Source organism: Salvia hispanica, chromosome 1, assembly GCF_029641045.1.
Source record: "Salvia hispanica isolate PSC_SH4W2 chromosome 1, Shi_PSC_v1, whole genome shotgun sequence".
Classification (NCBI taxonomy): Eukaryota; Viridiplantae; Streptophyta; class Magnoliopsida; order Lamiales; family Lamiaceae; genus Salvia; species Salvia hispanica.
This window is the reverse complement of record NC_142692.1, coordinates 59,883,858-59,902,339: the sequence shown is the minus strand read 5'-3', so window position 1 is coordinate 59,902,339 and position 18,482 is coordinate 59,883,858. Positions and strand designations below refer to the sequence as shown.

The 18,482-nt window shown below is 39.5% G+C and overlaps 2 protein-coding genes and 1 pseudogene across 2 annotated transcripts; 2 read left to right on the top strand and 1 right to left on the bottom strand.

The window, feature by feature from the left end:
• Positions 1-2,841: 2,841 nt before the first annotated feature.
• LOC125220297 (peroxidase 57-like) lies at positions 2,842-4,430 on the top strand (annotated as a pseudogene).
• LOC125185204 (poor homologous synapsis 1) lies at positions 4,412-6,891 on the bottom strand. The gene is made up of 7 exons (XM_048081704.2): positions 6,513-6,891; positions 5,973-6,089; positions 5,384-5,449; positions 5,182-5,282; positions 4,773-5,070; positions 4,664-4,691; positions 4,412-4,570 (listed from the first exon to the last, which is right to left on the bottom strand). The coding sequence occupies exons 1-7, from the start codon at positions 6,822-6,824 to the stop codon at positions 4,512-4,514; spliced, it is 981 nt and encodes a 326-aa protein (XP_047937661.2). The 5' UTR covers positions 6,825-6,891; the 3' UTR covers positions 4,412-4,511.
• A 1,586-nt stretch (positions 6,892-8,477) lies between these two features.
• Positions 8,478-11,104, top strand: LOC125223887 (F-box protein At1g70590-like). Its single transcript, XM_048127198.2, has 4 exons — positions 8,478-9,126; positions 9,805-9,938; positions 10,258-10,440; positions 10,694-11,104. Exons 1-4 carry the CDS (start codon positions 8,589-8,591, stop codon positions 10,862-10,864), a joined length of 1,026 nt encoding a protein of 341 aa, XP_047983155.1. The 5' UTR covers positions 8,478-8,588; the 3' UTR covers positions 10,865-11,104.
• Positions 11,105-18,482: the final 7,378 nt, after the last annotated feature.

Here is an 18,482-nt window from a genome sequence, read left to right as displayed (position 1 = left end):
GTGAAACAGTGACGGATCCAAGATACTCAAATTGTGGTCTAACAAATAAAGAGTAAATACCAAATTGAATATTTAAATAATATTTTTGTTATACATCAACCTAAAAATCGGCAAAATGGACCGTTTGAAGACATAGAATATGGACATCCATATTTTCTTATCAAACTGTCGAAAAGGATCTCCCATCCAAGAAAGAAAGTACGTTCTCGGTTCCTTAGGTAGGCAGGAGATGCTAGTGGACTTGCAACAAAAGAAAAGATGCGTGCTTAATGGTATCCACTTCATCCTCGCATAAAGCACATCGATCATCCATTAGCTCTAAATCCGAAAAATCTTTCCCTGGTATTGAGTCTTCCTCGAAGGATGAATCACAAATGAAGTTGTGCCCTTGCAAGGGTGAGGATCCTTCAAGCAAGTCACCCCAGCTCACTCGAATGATTCACCCTCTCCATAAGCTTGGTAACCTGCAAAACAAAGTTAGAGACCGAGAAGGAATTTGACTTGTCGTTGGACCACACTCTCACATCTCTCGTGTTTACCTTCAAGCTCATGTGATTCACATCTGCAAGGAGGTTTCCAAGCGATTCATCTTCCCAAGCAAAGAGATTCCTTCTACAATGAAGGGCCCATCCCCACTCTCCATTGTTTCATTCCCTTCCTTAATTTGATCTTCTTTTGTGTTGAAAGTATTAATAATCTAGGAAATAAATCCTTCAGACATTCCTCGCCGATCCACTCACCAAACCAAAATTTTGTTTGGACCACATTTCCCACTTTCAGTAGAATATCTTTTCTTGCTACTTTTTGTACTCTTATATGAAGCACTCGAAGTTTATGATCTGACCCCATATACTTCTTTGGTTCCTGTCTCATCATTTGGGGACTTCCAGAATTAGTGATAAAATGAATGGATTTGACAATTTCCTTCCAAAGTGGTTTCTGTTCATTTGCAAATCTCTACCACCACTAAGAGCAAAGAAACAGTGTTGATGAATATGCCTCCATCCCTAGCCCTCCTTTATCCAGAGATCTTTGAATATTCTAGTTTGCCTTCATCTTCAACCGTGGGATGCAAGTTTTTTTTTAATGAATACTAGTATCATGCTTATGCTATGCGCATATTAATATATTTTTAAAATATTAATTTTTAATTTAAAATTAATTAATAAAATTAGAATTAATATTAGCAATGAACAATATGGGTAACAATTTTAGTTATATGAGAATAAAAAATCTATACAAATCAACATTGAAGCATAATAAATTTGAAACAAATCACATAATATAATGTTTAAACGTTAAATCAAGGAATAGAAAGATAAAAATCTATCACAATAAAGAATTAAACATAATAGATAATTACTCATCATTTTTAAAACTTCTTTATAAGCTACATTAACTTTAAAATTAAAATCAATCTCTTCATTATAAACTAAATCCTTCAATTCTTCAAAATTCGTCACTCATCTTTAAAGACGTCCGCCTTACCTAAAACTACAAAACTTACTAAGTGAACAAAACCATCAATTAGAAGGGGAAAAACAAAAAGAAACTAAGACACTTGTATTGTTATCTTGCACTTTCACTTCGGACTGCAAACAATTAAAATCACTTTATCCAACAGCTGAGCTAGATAGAATATAAATTGACCACAAATGCACAAATCCGAGTTTCAGATCCGGAAAAATTTAGTACAAACATACCAGCATGAATCGCAACGCTGCCATCCAAATTTAAAAATAAGCGTATATATGCTTAGGAGAATCGTCAATTTGGACGTTTTTGCCGTCACAGCATGGATCCTTCACAGGAAGGACCCCATTCGCAGCACCTGTCTCAACCGGTGCTGCAGCAGCGGCGGCCACGGCTGCGTCAACAGCCGTAGCCGCTGGGGTGGGAGCCGGCGCGCCATGGTTGTTTGACCAAGATGCCGCCGCGACGATTTGAGCGACGCCAATATTGTTGCAATTTCTCAGTGTTATTAAATGACATAGTAAAAGTATCGTAACCTCTCATTCCTTACTCCCACGTATCTCAGTATTATTAAATGACATAGTAAAAATATTGTAACCTCCCACTCCTTAATCCCACGTAAAACCAACTCACTCACTCCATTAATCACTTGTTTAATAGCCTTTAAATTATAGTATATATTTAATTTAACATAATTTTTTAAATTAAATGGCAATCTTGTAAATTTCTTCAAAACTCCCCTTTTATATACAGTATAGATAGATGTGTATCAATTGTGCACTAAACTCACTACTATAGAATCCTAATTTGTCCTATTATTAAAATTCTGAACTTTCTACAATTGCTCTACATACTTTAATTCAGTTTCGTATTTATTATCATACACAATATTAGTGTGTTACTTATTTATGAATGCACTAGACTTATTATTTAGTAAGTAGTACAAGACTAAATTATTATTACATACATTTTATTCATATTATTTCTTATGCCAAGTAGATATTGCTTCTTTTTTTGGAAAAATTAGATAAATATAAAAATAAATTAATGCTTCGTTTAAGGATGTTATACCAGTAAACAAGAATGTTGAAGATCGTAGGCAGCTAAATTCACTCCAAAATGGCAAAATCCAACAAAATCAATTACTCTCAGTTGAAGCTAGTGTGGCCAACTAAATCACATAGTATATAAAGAAGGCGTTACATTTGTAAATAACTGGAAAAAATCTGAAGCATTTTGAGGTTCCATCCGTTTCCAAAGCCTGAAATCCCTCTCAGCCTCATGACCTACTTATATATACTCATGAACCAAGCAGAACACACTTATGCCTCACAAATTCACCATTTATATGACCCAAAAAAGTTATAGGGAAAAGAGTTAATTTGACAAAATGATGGCATCCAGAATAGGAATCCTCAGACTAGCATTCCTTTCCTATGCAATGCTGGCATCCGGATATTTCCTTGATTTCACCAGGATATTCTTGCCGGCCCGCGGCTTTAGACATCTTCCTGTGGAGCATCGAGTTTACGAAGTTCCAGAGGAGCATCATAATGGAGACGGTTTTGTTGATTTATTGAACCCTTTTACCAGCGAGCAGCAGGCCGATCATGTGATCCCTGTGCAAGATCCCAACTTCGAACCTGTGCAAGTACCCTAGCCCAAACCTGTGCAAGACACCGAGAATATGCCCGTGCGAGGAGGGCTGCGAGATATGTTTTACGAGCAGAGTTGTCCTGAGGCTGAGAAGATTGTGAATCAGACCATTCACAAACATTTTCAAATTGATCCAACCTATGCTGCTGCTTTTGTTCGCCTCTTTTTCCATGACTGCTACGTCACCGGTGAGACCTTCTATTTCAGTCGTTTTGTATTTACATGCTAAAATTTCTTTAAAAAATAAATTTCGATATAACCATAATGATAGTGGAGATATTAGCTAGTAAATTAATTTCAAAATTATCTAGTTAGCTTTCAAAAATTCGGCAGAATTGCTCCCTAACTACTTCGAAATCATTTCGCAAAGTTTTTCTAAATAGGAGTATATTATAGTATCATGCTATACTCTCGTGTGTTACTAACTAACGATTGCATGCAGGGGTGCGACGCTTCACTTCTCCTCGACAGGACACCGACGGGCGAGGAGGTGGAGAAAAAGGCACGGCACAACGGGCCGCTTGTGCGGGGCTATGAAGTCATTGATGATATAAAGACCCAGCTCGAGAAGGCGTGCCCAGGGGTGGTCTCCTGCGCAGACTTACTCGCATTCGCCACCCGCGATTCCCTTGTCTACTCGGGCGTGCCCACCTACGCCGTTGAGGCTGGGCGACGCGACGCGCGTGCCTCCCTGGCTGCGAACGTCGAGGGCAACCTCCCACTCCCGGACGCCACAGCCGAGGACAACATCCGCCTCTTCCAGAGGAAGGGGATGACGCTGGAGGAGCTGATTGTCCTTATGGGCGCGCACTCCATCGGCAGCGCCCACTGCAGCGTCGTCGCAGGGAGGTTCCACAACAAGCAGAAGGCGAAGGACATCGACAGAGGGTACTGGCTCAAGATGCAGACAATGACAGTCTGCCAGAGCGAGGACCAGGATGTGCCATTCGATCCCTACTCTCACCACAAGATGGACTCGCGCTTCTACAAGGAGCTGCTAACCAACAAGGCGTTGATCGAGTCGGATCACAATCTGGCGAAGGATCCACGGGGGAACGCTGTGATGAAGAAGTTTGTAAACGATCAGGCTGTGTGGATTGCGAAGTTCACCAATGCGATGAAGAGGCTTGGGGAGACGGAGGTGCTCGTGGGAGATCAAGGAGAGGTCAGGAAGCAGTGCAGGGCAGTAAACTAGGATATTGGATTGGTTTTGCATCTATTTTTCCTGAGTACGATTCCGGAATTCTCTCTCATTTATTAATGCATGCAAGATCCATCAAAATGCTAAAGATAAGGGAGTTCTTATTGAAGCTGAATTCTGATTGAAAACACTGAAATTCTATTCATTACAAACCTAGTTTGCAGTATCGAAATATTTCAACTTACATCACCACGTCATCTCCTAACTGGCTAATGACATGCTCTACTGTCGCCAGCAGCTCTGAAATATTGAAGAAAATGAATCAATTTGATTACTTGTTAGTGAATATAGCAATAGTAAGTCAGTTAAGAGGCGAGAGAATTATTTGGTTACCTTTGAAAGGAGTTCCTTCCAGATATTGCTGCATGGAAGTGAATGAACTAAAATTAGTGAACAGAGGCGATTTGAAAACGAGAATTGTGGGTTTGAATCAAGGCTTTACCACAAATTCAGTGCTTAGTTCTCCAGATCCTGTCTTTATTGCTGCACGTAGGTGATCAGTGATGACAGATGAGGGCAAAGAATCTTTAGTAACTGCAGGGCGGCAGCTATTGACCAACTGTGCGAAACTTGGAGGATATACAGCCTCAGGCTTTACACCTTCAAGTGTCTTTGAATCTTGAGTTGCTTCAAATGCACTGCTTGTAAGCATCAGTTGGGTACTCTGACCTGGACGGAAAACAGGCTCCATCTTTGGTGCTTCATCGAATGAATCTGTGTACATCAGCTCACCAGCGCAGCTGTAAATATATCAACATAATTTTTATGTCTCCTTTTCATCATTGGGTTCTAATTTCATCTCCGTTCACAGAAACATCGAAAAGGTAACAAAATCATGTGATACTACTTACTTGGGTATAAGAGCGTAAGAGATGGCCTCAGCTTGAGATGACATTTCAGAGTTCAATTCAGGGCATTGAAGAAGTGGACGACTTCCATATCCCAAGATTTCCTGGATGGATATTAATAATAAAATGAAGTCTCTCCTTTGCTTGATGCAATAGATAAAATAACTGAATAAATTTTGATTGTAAGATCATGGCAAGTAAGCACCTTAACAACTGTCATGAATTTTTCTGCTTCACAGATATCTGAAAACCGCAAGGCAAATTTCTGCATCTGCAGAGAAATGCAAAATTCCAGTTTAATGATGTCTAAAGGCACTCATAAAATAATCTGCAGTCAGGTTTATTATGGAAAATAAGTTTAGACTGACACTAAATAGAATCTTATATGAATAATTCTCAGATGCACTATATAAATGCTCACTCAGATAACTGAGCTAGTTATGCATAATTGCATAGCCTGAAGCTAGTCTTCTCTATGACAATCATGCACATAGTGATATTCTCTGTGCGGATATTATGCTGTTACATCCGAACAATGATCCATAAATGGAAGCATAGCCTTCCTAAATTATGAACCCTATACACATGATTAAAAATCAACACTGATAATCATTTCGAAACTTCAAAAAACAATGTGGCCTGTTTCGGTTAGTAATCCAGTTATCAACAATACTCCACTGTCAGAGGAAATCCTATTCCTCTCAAATTGTCATCCGCATGCGCTTCCTGTTTGACTCAGTGATTCAAATCAGAAAATAAGGATAATGAGGTTAACAAAAGTTTCTGTTGCTTGCCTGGCCAGCACCGTCTTTATAGCTCAAAAAAACAGCCCTGCTTCCCCTGGCTGGAACCCCCGACACACATGATATTTGAGGCCATGAGAAATACATCTTCGAGATGTAATGCACCTCCTGTAAATTCATATTCGGAATGAACACTAAGCATTTAGAAGTAACAGGAACCGATTAAACGACATATTCTCAAACAGGACCAACGCTTCAACGCATCTAGTTCGGCAAATAACGCATGATTTCCTATTACTTCAGCATCGAACTACATTAATGAAGAAATGCACGATCTCTCTACTCACAAACGACAGATTTACCTTCACAACATGATAACCTGCTATATCTGCGAACATATACGACTACTTTAAACTGCAAATGCTCGATTAGTCTGATTACAGCACGATTCAACAAACAGAGATAAAATAGGAACCAGATCGAGCTGATTCGAGCACAACAACCAACAATCAGTAGTTAAAACATATCGATATACGCAACCGGTGAATTTTCACTAGAAATTAAACACGATGAGCTGATTTTCAAGCTTACAAGGGTTTTCGACTGGAGAGAGAGGACGAGAACCGCATCATCCGTTCCGGAAGAGGTTCTCTCGTAGATAAGCTTCACGGAGGCGGAGATGGACGAGGAAATCCAGGCGCCGCGGAGGCGACTCTTCGGAACCGGCACCAGAGAAGGATGAGTGCTGTTAAAAGCGGAAGAGCTGCAGTTGACGAAACGCGCGTATTCGATCTGCCATTCGTCGCATGCGTGGTTTTCACTCTCCTTGTTGGTGGTGTTTATGGCCAACGCTGATCCCGCCATTTTCGACTTTCTGGAACTGGTAATTTTACGTTTCGTCATTTGTACGAGTAAAAGTAGAGATGGAAAGTTAAAAACAAGGGTATGGAATTTACAGTTGGGTTTTGCTGGGAAGACGATCATAAAGTTTTTTTTTCTTTTTCTTTTTACTTTTTGAGGAAATTAAATAAAATGTCATGAGCATATAAAATCTCTGTTCCATTACAAGTCACATTTAAAATGAAATATTATCTAAAATAAAAACAAGTACCTCTATACTTTTTATCTCTTTTATTTTATGTTTTCTCTATTAACTCATAAAATAACACTACATAAAATCTCTGTGCCTAAAAACAAATGTTTCATTTCTACACATATTACAATCATACAAAACTACCTGAAATTTCAATTAACGAATTGATTAGAGAGAAGCTCGTGTGCTCACAATTCACGGGGATCCGGCCCGAGGGAGGATGAGGCGTGGTGGCAGTGCAACTATGCAGTAAGGGGAGGTGGCATCTATACAAGAGAGGGGCAGTGAAGGAGCAAACGGTCAATGACATATGGAGGTGGGCTTGCACGGGTCCACTGACCCCACCATCAGCCCGCGAATATCGTAAATCTCTATCAAATTCGGACTTTTGACCTGCCATGGACCTCACGTATGACACTCTTCATCTCGAAATTATATCAGATTTGAACCAATTGTGCTGAAGTTGGCAAAAGAACCAACCCAATAATTGGGATAGAGTCGTGCATGAACCCGACTTCCCCATTGCAAAACCGAGCCACTAAAGATTTGCACTGATTTTTCTTTCTTTGATTAACCAAAAATCAAAACGGTACTAGAGGAACACCCGCAAAGAGTAGAACCCAAAAATAAGAGGACGAAGGTAGGAAGAAAATGGAGAAGGTGTTGGAAGTAGAGAACATATTTGGCAGTTGGCACCTTGAACCTTTGTTCAAAAGATAAAAACAATCCTATGACTCGTGTCAAATAATAAGCAACCATCAAAAACTAAATTCATATATAAACTCAATCCAAATGAGAAGAAACTCGTATGTAAGATCTTAAAATTCATGTTGTAGATAATACTGCTATGGTCGAAACATTCAATGGTTGGATGTTAGATGCAAGGACAAGTTGTGAGTGACACGTTGGAAGATTTGATGATATTAAAATAAAGTTATGTTCAACTTGGATATGAAGATATGTTGTATTTGACCAAGACCCGTAAAAGAAAGTGCTAATCTATTCCCAATTTATAATTTCCACAATTATTAATTTCGAAATACTTAGTAGATTATGTTTAGTCAATTCATATAGGTCATCGAAGTCGACTTTTCATAAATGACAAATTAGTTAATGTATGTCCATTTTTATAGTAGTTTGAGAGTATTTATTTATAATTAGAAATTTAGAATTAGAACTATAATTTGGTATTCCATCTGTCTCTCATAATTTGTCATTATTTGATCAAATTTTAAGAAATATAATAGAAAGTGGATTGAAAAAATTAGTGACATGTGAATCTTATTTTTATATATTAATTTTATAATAAAATGTGAGTGAGAATGATTTAGTGGAATATGAGGTTCAGTATAAAAAATGATAAAATTGAAAGGTGATAAATTTTTAGGAACAAGACAAAAAATGAAATAGGTGATAAATTTTCGGGACCGAGGGAGTAGATATTTTGCAACAAAATTTGCATTCGCGTTCAACTCAAACATACAGCACATGAACACACTATGCTCGTCTGAACACAGCTGCATCGCCACCTCTCGCCGTCGGCCGCCTATCTCGCCGCCGTTGAGCTCCCAGCGATGAAGCAGATGACGTGGCCGTGCAATTCCGACGGCCACCACCACTTCGCATCGCTTCCCTTTTTCAGGAAACCCCAGGAATCCCCAATTCTGGCCAAACCCTCCAAATCGCACCTCTCCTTCTTCAATTCGGCCCCGAAATCGGCGCCAAATCCGCCGCAGGGGTCGGATTTCTCGGCGCTTCCGTACGATGTGCTGGCGAGGATCGCGGCGTCGTTCTCGCTGCCGAGCCTGAAGACGGCGTCGCTAGTGTGCAGGGCGTGGAGGGACGCGCTGAAGCCGTTGCGCGAGGCGATGGTGTTCCTCAAGTGGGGGAAGCGGTTCAAGCACGGGAGGGGAGGGGTGAAGGCCAATTCGAGGAAGGCGCTCGATTCCTTCCTCAAAGGGGCCGCACGTGGCTCCACGCTCGCGATGGTGGATGCCGGATTGATCTATTGGGAGATGGGGAAGAAGGAGGAAGGGATTGCTTGGTATCGTTTGGCGGCGGAGCTCGGTGATCCTACTGGACAGTGTAATTTGGCCATTTGTTATTTTCAAGGTATCAATTTTTTATTTATGATTTATTTTGAATTGATAATATTATATATGCATAGTGCATCTACCTTAATCATGCTAATTGTGATTAGTAAATTCTAATTGAAAATTAATGAACCCTAATTATTGATTAATAAATCCAATTTGGGGAATGGTGAAACCCTAAATCGATTTAATCAAGGTAAAATCAGGCATAATTGATGGAGACTATAGTTTTATTGCTGTTTGGTATTGTTAGTGTGAGGAGTTTAGTGTTTGATTTTGTCTATGAATAAATGGATAGATATTTCAAATTGGAGATGATAGTCTTAAACATAAGGAGAACTAATGAGTAAATTCAGTAGGCAGATGATGATGTCGAACATAAGAACAATGCTTCTAGGTGTTACTATGAAATAGTAATTTATAAGTGACTTAAGCCTTACTATATTATGATGTGTGTTGAAATCATGGGGTTTTGTTTTTCTGGTCTATACTGCCCAGCTTCTGCGTCTTGTTACTTTGAAACAGGGTCGTACGAGATTCACCTAGTGCTATCAAATTCGTGATTTCTTCTGTTTAGGATGGAGAAGCATAAGCTAGTGTGCTGTTATCCAGAGAAAAAAGGACTGCTTTAAAGGACTGAAAGAATACGATCTTTTTACTTTTCTAAATGTGTGTTGTTGTTGTATGTATGCTGCAGCTTATCCTTCAAAGACCATGGAGGCAATTGGATGGTTATACCAGGCTTCCTTTGCTGGCCATGTTCGTGCCCAGTACCAACTTGCACTTTGTTTGCACCAAGGTCGAGGAGTAGGACGGAGCCTCCCAGAAGCGGTATCTCGCAGCTTTTATTTGCTTCACCTTTGACACGCTCTTATAATTATTCTTAGTCACTACAAACTGCTGTATCACATTTCTCTCGTTTTTCTCTCAAGAAACGTCACTGCTAATCTTATACGTGTATTGAGGTAATTTTTTTTTTTTCTTGATCCAAAATGGGATAATGGGATTTTCTACCTTCCTGATGTGATCTTAAGCTTATCATAGTTTGTTGGGGTTGTAGCTAACCTACAGTTAACTGGCTTGCAAGAAAATTTATGACTACTATGAGAGTAAGAGGTCTTCTTTTCTTTGGTTCTAAAACTTATGACAGGCTCGTTGGTACCTAAGAGCAGCGGAAGGGGGATACGTGCGTGCAATGTACAATACATCTCTTTGCTACTTGATGGGCGAAGGTTTGGTGCAGTCCCACCGATTGGCTAGAAAATGGATGAAGAGAGCTGCTGATCATGGCCACAGCAAAGCTCAGTTCGAGCACGGACTGGGTCTCTTTTCAGTAAGTATCACAAACTTCTTCTTGTAGTTCTGCTAATTTTTTGTGACAATCCATTGCTCTTCATGAAACAAGGACTAGACTCTACTATGAGGTGGGCGTTTATTTTGTGTGATTAATCAAATTTACAGTACACAACAAGATTGAGTGTTTGAAGGGTTACGTAACCAAACAAGTTCGTAATTATTCAATCCATCAAAGTATTTGGGGCGGGGGGTATCTATATATCTGAGTTATCATATTGATCTGATGCTAGGAAGGAGATATGATGAAGGCTGTGGTGTACTTGGAGCTGGCCACCCGAGCCGGGGAGAGAGCTGCTGCTCATGTGAAGAATGTGATTCTCCAGCAACTTTCAGCATCCTCTCGTGATAGGGCGATGCTCCTTGCAGATACCTGGCGTGATCTACCTGCCCACCCCTCTTGATGTCCTTGCTCGTTATAATGCAGCAACATAACCTATGGTTTCCTCATCTCGGATCGGTATATATCTGGCCCTTTGTATAAATGCTGATCTATGTATGAATATATGCATCCGATCAGCGATAAGATGTATGTTTGTAACTATTTTTTATGATGTGCTGACTGTAAGTAGTATCTTTTAAATTCGAATCACACGGGTTGTAGAATTTGGAGTTAATCTTATTATGATCAGACTATAGAGAAATGATGTGCATATCAAAAAAGTTACTGTACGTCTCATTTTGTAAAAAACTGATAAAAAAATGTGTGACTAAAATTGTCTGAGAATGGCCGCAAAATTTATTCTGTATTCGTCTTTCTACATAGTATAACTATCCTAGCATTGTAATCCACACTAGAGCTGTCACCAATAATCAAACAACTAGAAAACATTGTTATCCTGCTTCTTCGATTAAATCGAGGAAACTAAATTAATCCATCTTTATATGTCACTGTCTTCAACACTAGATATAGAGCCATTTTTTCCCATAATATCAAAACCCAATGCCCGATCAAGCAATGTGCTCGTGTTTCCGCCCAAAACTCGACATCGGAATCGCGGTAGCAGGGAAGTCGGATGCGCCGCCAGGCAGCCCATCGTCGCTGAGCATCAGCGCGCGACTACGCAAAGTTGTTGTGCGGGTGGTCCATGCCGGAGGCCGCATCGAGATGTACGAGGCGGCCGTGCCAGCGGCGAGGCTGATCCGTCGCAACCCAGGCATGTGCATCGCCACGCCTGACGTCTTCCGGCGTCCAGACGAAGCTGTATTGTCCCCCGACGACGTGCTGCTGCCGGGGAACAAGTACTTCGTCGTCCGGTGCACCACTGTCGAGAAGCTCCGTCGGCGCCAATCCCAGAAAACCCCCACCCCCACCGGGAACGAGTTGGAGGACTCCGTCTCCAGCAAGGATTTTGCGGTGGCTAGAGATGGATGGTCCAAACTGAAGAAGCATATGAAAGAGAAGAAAAAATTTGTGCCTCCTATTCAAAGGCCAAAAATTTGGAAGGAGAGTGATTGGGAACCAAGTTTAACTTCCATTAAAGAGCTCTCTCTCTAACTATCTATGTACTTATCTTTTTCTTGTTCTAGATATAATAAAAGTTAGATCAAGTGCCTTTATTTCTTATTTCTAGCAGACTTTGTGTAACAAGATTCAAATCAGTTTTTCAAATAAATCTTGGAGATTGTGAACATACACATATTGCACCATACTATAAGACAACATCTTTGTCAAGATGGCAGTGTAGATAATACCAAAAAGTTGCACCAGCAGGGATGGTGACTGCCCAAGAGGTAACAAAATCCTTCACCGGCTCACCCGGGCGCTATTGAGCCCTCGGGCAAAGCCCACCCCCATCACCGAAGTAGGCGAGACAGGAAGGCCCAGTTTGGAGGCCACAAGGACCATGGAAGCAGCAGTAAACTCAGCAGCGAATCCCCAGGTTGGTGTCAGCTCGGTGATCTTCTTCTCGGTGGTTGCTAACACGCGATGGCCCCACATCACCAGCCTGGCCACAATCCCGAACCTGCCCCAGGCAAGCACATCATTAGGTATTACTCTCGGCTCTGCTCTGCTCATCCCCCTTGGATGATCGACAGGACTGCAGCCAACGGGTGTAAGGCGTTGGAGACATTGTTCCCTCATGTGCTAACGACATGAAGCAGGCAGACAATGTGTCGTCGAGAACAGGCCAGCCCTAGTATGATACAACCTGAACAGAAATAGTAAAATTTAACTTAGGCAACATGATGTGATGAGATTGCCTTCTCAATATTTCATCAAAAATTCATATTGAGTGACCAATTTCAAGGTTATGCAGTGTAAAGAGTAACTCCAGCTGCTTGAATCTTGGTTTATAATCAAAAGTTCACAAATTATGAACTACCCTGAGGCTTATCAAACAAAATTCACCAAGGAATGGTGAATGGATACTTAGTTTGGACATCACTCCAAGAAGCCTAGAGTCATGATCTAATCAAAATATGTACTGATCGCTGCAAAAATTTTGAGAGAAATTTGATGGTAAGCGAGATTTTTCGAAGTGAAAAAAATTACGAGTACGTATAAAATTGAATAGAAGTCTGTTAGTGTATGTTTGATGGCATGGAAAAGCTTAGAAAATGACCCATTTCGTGGTTTTTTCCATTGATAGTTTCACCTTCAGTTCTTTCTCAAAGCCCGCAAATTAACACCGGCCTACAAAGGCCCAGAGTGTGTATCAGCTTTCGGGTGGTAACTTATCGTTGCTAGTGTGGAGATTTGTTTTCCATTCTCGAAATCTGCATTAAGAAACAAAATTGCATTCCAAAATTAGCCCTCCTTGGCCTAATACTCACGCTCAATCCTCTCCTCTACATCCATTTCTCTTCCCTTTTTCTCTTTGATTTTCGGTGAGATTTGCTGCACCACATTCTTTTTTTCTACACAAATTTATCTCACTAAAATTGGCCTCTTGTTTTTGTGCAACCCTATTCTCTGGAAGTTTTATTCACACAACCGAAGGTTCTGCATCGTTGAGGAACTCTATTTCCATCCAGTGGTGGAATTATAGACCCTGTTGGTAAACCCAAATTTCATGATTCCACTTTGGTACTCCCTCCGTCCCACCATAAGTGAGACGCTTCTTTTTTTTTGCCTTTGTTTTAAAAAAAATATACTTCATTCTCTCTCTTACTTTACATTCTCTCTCCCTTAACTATTCAATATTCCCTTGGTCCCGTAAAAATAAGTGCATTTGAAATGACACGAGAGTTAATGCACAATTGATAAGTACGAGAGAGAGATCAGATGAGAAGGATAGTTGATGCACTATTTTTTAGCACTATTATTACCTGCAAGTATACATAGTAGCAACAGTATAGCTAAATGTCAGTACTAGATATCGAACACAGGGAAAACAAACACAGACTGTCTATCTTATACTAGAATTCAATTACTATTTGGAAAACCGAACTATTTTTGAAAACTTTGAAAACTGAAAGCAATTGAAAGCAGTTAACACCTGATTGCAGATAAATCACAGAGATAAAATATAAAGATAAGGGAAATCCAGTGATGTGCGTTCACAGTTATGGTTATACAAATTCTAACTACAGTACCCTAGCACAGTTTATACTTTGATAAAACGAGTCACCTAGCTTATGCTCATGCGATGTAAACGTTGATTACTAACATTAGGGTTGTCAATCCTAACACGTAACTCCAAAAAGCTCCTAAGACCCTTGAAAAGTCCTCACTCTCAATTAACAGTGTCATTTTAAAGGAAGCTAATTGTAGTGTCTACTAAGTGGACCTAACTCGCTAGAAACTCTCTCACAGTTATTAAGCAAGTTATATTTGATCATGCACGATTGTGTCACTCAATCATGAAGCTTCCCGAACAACTTAGGGAATAAACAAAGTAAAAACTAGAAAAAGGAATTGTATAACCAAAGTCGTTATTAACACATCCCTAGAATCCTATGAATTTAGTTACACATGACGTAATAATCTAAACACATAGATTAAAGGGAAAACAATAGGAACATAGAACTAAAGCTAATAAAACCCGTAGGTTGAATCCTTGTCGTTCTTGATGTTCTTGAATCCTTCTTCAACTTCTTGCACAATGAAGTACTCTAGCTTTTAATCTCTGGAAATTATATTGCAAAAAGAGGATCTAATTTGATGAAGCTTGAGGGCTTATTTATAGGGAAAAGTCATTCCTCATTTTAGAAGGAAAAGATCTTCAAAATATGGTAAATCTTGGATTGAAATCTAGGTTAAATCTGTTGCGCCGCTTTTCACGGCGGGCCGCCGCACGTCCTCCGGCGATCGCCACGCGGTGGTCCAGGGAATCTTTGTCTCCTCGGTGGCGGGCGCGGGCCGCCACACGTCCTCCGACGGTCGCCGGGCGAGACTCCTTTTCTAGCACAGATTTCCGAGGCGTGCCGCTGCATGTCACTGGCCGCCGGGCACCGGCGGTCGCCGGTTGCCGTCTGAACTCCAGATTTCCAGACTTTGCGTTTTGACTCCCTTTTTCGGCTCAAATATGCACATTTCTCACAAAACACGTCATAATACCAAAATGTATAAAATATTCAAATAATGGACATGTAATGCGACTTTGACATTAAAAACGGACCAAATAATGGCTTTAAAACAGTGCAAAATCCGAGCGTATCAGTAGTTAGAGTAGTGTTAGTGTATAGTGAGACCACATTATTATTAGTATTTAATGAGTTGTAATAGTAGGCCATACTGGTATAAGTTGTAAATAATTAAATTGATATATATGAGATATTAGTTTGGGACAACTTTCCATAAATAAAAATGCTCATATTTTTATGGGAGGACCGGAATGGAAAGTGCACATATTTTTATGGGACGGAGGGAGTATCATTTTCTATGACGAGTGCAAAAATGAAGCGCCTCACTTTTAGTGGGACGGATGGAGTATTTATCAAAATACAGTCCGTCTAAATTTAGTCATGCTTCAATTTAATGGAAAGATAGATTGAATGAGGTTGGGTATTCAAAATGACATGGGTGAACTCCATTTTATTGTCCAACTAAGAAAACTTCTTGTGTATTGAAGACATACTACAAAAGTATCACACACTGACCATGATCATTATCCGTAAATTCTTTTAGCTTAATAATGGTTCTAAGCGGATTAAAAAGAACCAGACACAACGTTTATTTCGCCGTTTAGCCCGCATACATACCCAGATCAGTCATCTTACTAGATTGATAGGTGTAATTGATCGCGACTGCATAAATAATCTACGTATGGACCGGAATTGTTTTAGTATATGTATTCTTCTTAGAAAAGGAGCCGGGTTGGTAGATGGATCCTTTGTTAAAGTAGAGAAATAAGTGGCTATTTTCTTATGTGCTTTAGCACACAAAAAATGAACTAGGTTGTTAGTTTTGATTTTTGGTGGTCCGGTCAAACAGTTTCATACTATGTCTATGTTGTCATCCGAGCGATCATAATGGTGCATACAATGTGTATATCTAAGCTAACTCTGGTACCTGACAACTGTGTTGACCATAGGTGGAAGTGGTTTAAGGTAAAATGTCAAATATTTACTCACATGAATCTGATACTATAGATTTATTCATTGATAATTATATATGTGTTCACTTGTAGGGTTGCTTAGGTGCGTTACATGGGACATATATTAATATCCGAGTTCCATTGGATGACAAACCAAAATATCAAACTAGGAAAGGGCAAATAGCCACAAATACCTTGGCAGCGTGCACAAGGGACATACTTTTGTGTATGTTTTACTGGGCTGGGAAGGGTTCGCAGGTGATGCACGTATCCTAATATGCTTTATGTAACAATAAAATTTTCTTGTGATTAGAAAAATGCATTTGTTAGAGCATATACAAGAAATGAAGAACCAGAGTTCAAGTTGCTCCTAAAGTCGTTTAGTGGTGAATTCAATGTAAGAGAGAACAATATAGAAACCATTATGCTCTCGGACAACACCATTGATCTCAATCCGGATATTTATGAGGGCCGAGGTGAAGAGCATGTAATTGGAGATGATGTCTCCCTCAAGCATAAGCAACAGAGCTGGTGGTACTATCACGCAAGCGGTTCGGTGAGAGTGCACACTCCAGAGACCGTGGGTCAACAAATTCCGAGAAGATTTGAGCTTACGCACGTTATAATGACGTGGAGCCTGAACAATGACCTTAAAATGTCAATTACCACAACTTTGACAACGCCTCAACAAGGACAGACTGGACAGTAGACTCCTCGAACACCATCTCTTGCTTCATCATAGCCAACTTTATGGTGACGCTACCATAATCATGATGTGAAATGCCCAATGAACAACATATTCATGAATCTTATCTATTGTGCTGTAAACATTCGGCTTCGTAATTGAAGCCGTGGGAGACACCATAATAATTGAAGCAATGTTAGCTCATAGCCAACGTATAAGCTTAAAACATTATCCTATAGACCTGCCCAAGGTTTACCGAATCGGCGGTTAATACCGAAACCATAACCGCCGGTTACGGTTCCGAACCGAAACCATGAGAATTTATTCGAACCGAAACCGTCAATTTTTGAACCGTGGTTCGGTTCAGGTTCAAAAATTTTCGAACCGAAACCATGCCGGAACCGCGAAAAACCACAGAAAAACCGTGAAATTAAGCCGGAACCGCAAAAAAAACCGACGGTTCGGAATCGCAAAAAACCGACGGAAAACCATCGGTTCAGAACCGAAACCTAAACCGACGGTTTTGGAACCGGAACCATAACCGCGAAACACCCTCGCGGTTCGGTTCCGGTTCAACAATTTTCAAAACCGGAACCGGCGGTTCCAAACCGTAACTGCCAGTTCCTGAACCATGGGCACCTCCATTATCCTATAGCGAGCAAATCTGCCAGGTATTAAGTGAAGATACATTCTTTTGAAAAACAAACATCGGTTCTGGATGGGTATCCCAAGTAAACTTCAAATAACTATCTCCTAAACTCTGAACATTCATATACACCATTCCATTTAGTTTTTTGTTGGGAATCTAAGGGATGAATATATTGTAAACTAGAATGTAAGCTATATTGTTTCCACACATGAAAAAAGTTCTTAAATGTGTCAAAAAACATTCAATATCTGCTCTCAGAATGTAAGGTAATATAGAGGTTTGAAATCAATTTTGTAAATAAATTCTAGTCAAGACCATAATATGGATATTTTTCAAGAAAATGATTCATTCAGCTCGATAGTTTGAATAATTATTTACTATCTAAAAAAAATTAGCTTGTTCTTGGTTTCCAGCAAAATAGTTTTAAAAACTTAGGAATAAATCATACTTTGAGGCGATGGAATTGAAGACATACCTGTTTGCACAAGTTTCGTCAGGAGTCTTCGAGCGCACAACTGTGAGATGTTGGGGAAGATAAAATGAAATTATATACTCTCTCCGTCCCAATAAATATGAAATATTAGGTTTTTGACATGAGATTTTATGTTGTGTTATTTTGTGAGTTAATGAAGAGAGAGTAAAGTGAGAGACAAAAGAAATTGTAAAGATGATGTTATTTCCATTTTAGAAAATGTTTTATTTTTAATGGAACAATCCAAAAAGAAAAATGTTTCATTTTAAATGGTACATATGGATTATATTTTAAGCGCCATAGCAGAATGTAGTATTTTGGAGAAAAATAAAAAAAGGTAGAGGGCAATAATGTCTAAACAATCTATATCCCATTTATGTGTTGGTGTATCAAACATGAGGTGTAATTACGGAACTTACCTAATTTAATGTATCAAACAACGACCGAGAAATACACTATCTGAATAATTTGGATTCTTTTCTAATTTGATTCTCCCGTGTATTTTTCAACTTATGCTATCAAACGTACCTTAGCTAGCAACTATACTTTGAATATTGAGATAAAATTTGTATTTAAAAATAATTTTCTCATTTTTTTAAAAAAAATTTAAAATTTAAAATTCAGATAAAAAGAAGTCCATCTGAGTGAGCTTTTTTTTTTAGACGTCATTGGTGTGAGTGAGCTTCACACCGAGACATCATTGGATTTGGATTAGGGTTTTTTTTTTGAAGAG